The sequence below is a fragment of the Nestor notabilis genome, unplaced genomic scaffold (assembly GCF_000696875.1).
Source record: "Nestor notabilis isolate BGI_N333 unplaced genomic scaffold, ASM69687v1 scaffold12741, whole genome shotgun sequence".
Classification (NCBI taxonomy): domain Eukaryota; kingdom Metazoa; phylum Chordata; class Aves; order Psittaciformes; family Psittacidae; genus Nestor; species Nestor notabilis.
Genome location: NW_009913397.1, coordinates 1 through 3,756, shown reverse-complemented (window position 1 = coordinate 3,756; position 3,756 = coordinate 1). Strand labels below are relative to the sequence as shown.

Sequence of the window (3,756 nt, the reverse complement as noted above, 5' to 3'; positions counted from 1 at the left end):
AGCAGGAATCTCCTCCACTGCCTTCAGGCTGGGAAGAAAGGCAAGACATCCTCGGCAGGACCTACTATGTCAATCACGAATTCAGAAGAACACAGTGGAAAAGACCAACTGCTCAGTATGTCTTTTGGCCTGAAAATTCAAGTCTTATATCAGTGTAACCAGTTCACTCTAGTTACATTGAAAGCAAGGACAACTAGAAAGTGAACAGCTTGAGAATTAGTAGAGAGCTTTTCCATAACTTAACCTTCAAGCCCATGTGTAATGGTCGCTGGTTAATGGTCATTTTAACCCGAGTATTCTTTCTGTTCTCTGGAAGTACGCATTCAAATAGAAACTGGTTGCAATTGTAAGAGATTGTAACTATAGAAATGGAAAGGAATTCAATTCCAGCTCTAAGCCTGGTTCCTCCTTCCCAGCAGGGACTGCATTCAATTATTAACCTTGTTTTTTTCAGTTGTAGTGGTTTTCCTTAGCATGTGAATTACAAAAATAATACCTGGAATGCTATTTGGTTCTTAGTTAAACTTATGCTTCACACGGACATGAATGCTTATTCTTTTGAAATAGTTTACATTGATTCTTATAGCTCATTTTCTTTTCCTTCTGTGTGGTTTTGCTGTTAGTCTAGCTTACTGTTGAAACGTAAAACATGACTACTATGTGCTGACTTCCCCCCTGTCCTCCAACAGGGACAATGTAGCTGCTGCAGACGTTGGTAGTGTGCAGCTGGAGGCCCAGCATGTGTTCACTCACAGGCGACAGATATCAGAGGATACAGAAAATCTTGACAACAGAGATTCCCCTGAGGTAAAAACAATCTCTAGATGTTTTTGAAATGCAAGTGACTTTTTTATCTGATCAAAAAGCTTGTCTTAGCTATTTGTAACTTGGAATAACTTTGTAAATTTTTCTTTATTTTCTTCTTAAAGAGCTGGGAAATTATAACTGAAGATGAGGCAACAATGTATAGCAATCAGAACCTTCAAATACCTCTCTCTCAGAGCAATTCTGATATACAGACTCATCTTGCAGAAGAATTGAATACCAGACTTACTACCTCTGGAAGTTCAGCTACTGGCCAGTCAGCCACCTACACTGTAATTAATTTTTCTCATTGTTCTAATGTATGGAAATATCTACAGTATTTTGCACAAAATGTTACTGCTGATAGAATTAGATCCATAAATACTTCATTTCAGCTTGAATACAGAGGATTTAAGAATCTTTTTACTCTAGAACCCCATCTAAGCAAACATTTTATTTTTACCTACTTTGCTTATATGAATTTTTGCCTGACATTGAAACAGGCTTGTGTGAAGTATTCTTCAGTCTGTAAATCTACCCTTTACTGTGACACCGAGTGCTGCTGAAAACTAGAGATGAAGGAAGCTGTCTATATCCTGACATCTTATTTCTGAAGGAATTGTGCTGTATTGGTTACTTTTTCCACTAGGACAATGTTTTAAGATAACTTACTTTTCAATGTTAATATTGGGGAAAAGGTTTTATGATTGGTCTGAGTAAACCTGGTACCTCCATAGCAGTGAAAAAGGGACCTTGCTTATACAGTTCCACAGCCCTGTGCCAGTTAGGAAACTTGTGTGACCTCTCAGTGAGTCTGTTCAGCTTGCTAACCCAGCAGAAAACTGTTCTCTTCCTCCCAACTCTGTTTCTACTTGCAGTTAGCACACTGAAACAGCATGCTGTTTTGTCTGACAAATACGATGGTAGCAAAGGAGAAGCAGCAGGAGTACACAGCCAGGAGTGAGACTTGTCTTTTTGGTGGTAGCAAGCGATTAAATGTGCTCAGCTGTCTTGTGAAACTTGAGCTCCACAAACAGCCTGGTAACATGATATGTGACTTGAGAAATCCGCTGTCCATTCAGGAAAGCCTATAGAGGTGACCCAGACCATCCAGTCTGTAAGGTTGTGGTATTTAAATAAAATCATTAGCTTTTGTGATGCTGAGAATGCCATTTCAAATGGAAATGTGGAATCGACTGTTATTCTCAGTTGGTACAAAGGCATCATTAATGTTGCTAGAAACAGCAAAGTGAGAGTAACAAGACTTTACTCAATCTCTGCTATTCAGAATCCCATGGATAACAAGAAAACTGCTATTTCAGCTTGCTTGGGTGGCCTAAGCGAAGGAAGGAGCAGATGTTCAAATTACTTGCAAGAGCCAGCTAGAATGACAATCTTGCCTCCTTTCACCTGTATCACCCCAAAGAAAAAAACTAAAAACCTTAATTGTGCTGTTTGAAACATTCTAAAAGGGTACATGGAGAGATAACAGCCCTTCAAATGATCTGGGAAATTCTGGAGCAAGATGAAATATAGTTGCTCCATTATAGCAGATGAAATCTAAATATGATTCTAGGCTGAAAGGTGGATGCCTACACAAAGCCCAGGGATTGAGTTACTTTTCTCAAACTGGATGTCTCAGACTCTCATTTATGGTCATTATTAACTTAATCTAATCCCTGAAAAGTTACGTTAGCCCTGATCTATCACAGGCTTTAGTTTGCTGGCAGGGTAATGCACTAAGTTCTATACTGTCATTTCAATTGTAAGGTAACTGGTTTGAATTAACTCCAGTGTTTTACATGTGAAAACATCTATTGTCAGGGTTTTCAGAACTTTCACAAGCCTCTGTATTATTCTGTTTAAAAGTTATAATAGAGTGTGGAACTTAGTATTTCTAGCAGTGTTAAAACAGGAATTTCAAAAATGTTATATTAGATTGATGTTTCAAAACAAGACACTTCATTCAAGATGAAAACTGTATTATTCAGAGTGTGATAATCATTGTTGACTGCTGCCATTCTTAAAGCTGCAATAATAACTAATGTCATTCCTCTTTACTACTTGAAGAACCATTCCAGCAGAAGAGGGAGTCTGCAAACATACAGAGTTGAAGAGCAGCCTGCGCATCCAGTGGTACGTCATTTTCCCCAGAGAGACACAGGCTTGGGTAGCAGAGAAGCTGAAGGACTTTTTAATTGAAAACTATTTCTTACGTGCTGATATTTTAAATGAGATTTGGCCTTCTGCTTCTGGCAGCTGTCCTAACAAAACTGCAGTTAGGAGTCTAGCAAGACTGGAGTTCGGTTGTAAAGCTTTCATGTCCCAACCATGTGGGTTTAGTTTATCATTAGCTTAATGCATGCAGAAGCAAGTAGTCTTCCCATGAAGATAGTAATTTTATTTTTCAAATTGTTTGCTTTGTAATTAAAAGCTGTACCACTATCCTCACATTAGGTTTTCATGGTGATGCTGCAAACTATAAGCCAGAGTTATTAGGCTGGATCAGCCATACCTAAACCAGGTATAAATGATTCCTTTTAGATGAGGAGCTTGAATATAAAAAACCCCTGTTACTTCATACTATTCAGTAAGGACTTAAAAACTGCTTTTCTATTTTATTTAGTTTGTGAAAATCATGAACCTTCTGAATTGTTCTGTTGTTTTATACTGGATAGAGGAAAGGTTTTTCAATCAATTTCAGAGTTTTCTTAATGTTTTTCTTCTGTTATCATTAATATTTAGTTACTGCCTACTTCATCTGGATTACCCCCAGGCTGGGAAGAACGACAAGATGAAAAAGGGAGGTCATATTATATAGACCACAATTCTAGAACCACCACCTGGGTAAAGCCAGTTGTACAGGTACTGTCTGTCTTCTGATTTATTAATGTTTTTAATTAATTTATTAATTATCTTTAATTTCCTTAATATTAAATTTATTAATTTATA

General features: G+C 37.5%; 1 protein-coding gene across 1 annotated transcript in view; it reads left to right on the top strand.

The window, feature by feature from the left end:
• LOC104412453 (E3 ubiquitin-protein ligase NEDD4-like) overlaps nucleotides 1-3,669 on the top strand; it is a gene marked incomplete at its 3' end in the record, with an annotated part of 25,210 nt that extends 21,541 nt beyond the window's left edge. The window contains exons 5-9 of the mRNA XM_010023181.1: nucleotides 1-115; nucleotides 690-807; nucleotides 930-1,097; nucleotides 2,875-2,940; nucleotides 3,550-3,669. The exon at nucleotides 1-115 is cut by the window's left edge and continues 70 nt beyond it. Coding sequence (XP_010021483.1) covers nucleotides 1-115; nucleotides 690-807; nucleotides 930-1,097; nucleotides 2,875-2,940; nucleotides 3,550-3,669 — 587 coding nt within the window. The remainder of the gene's footprint in view (nucleotides 116-689; nucleotides 808-929; nucleotides 1,098-2,874; nucleotides 2,941-3,549) is intronic.
• Between the last annotated feature and the right edge of the window lie 87 nt (nucleotides 3,670-3,756).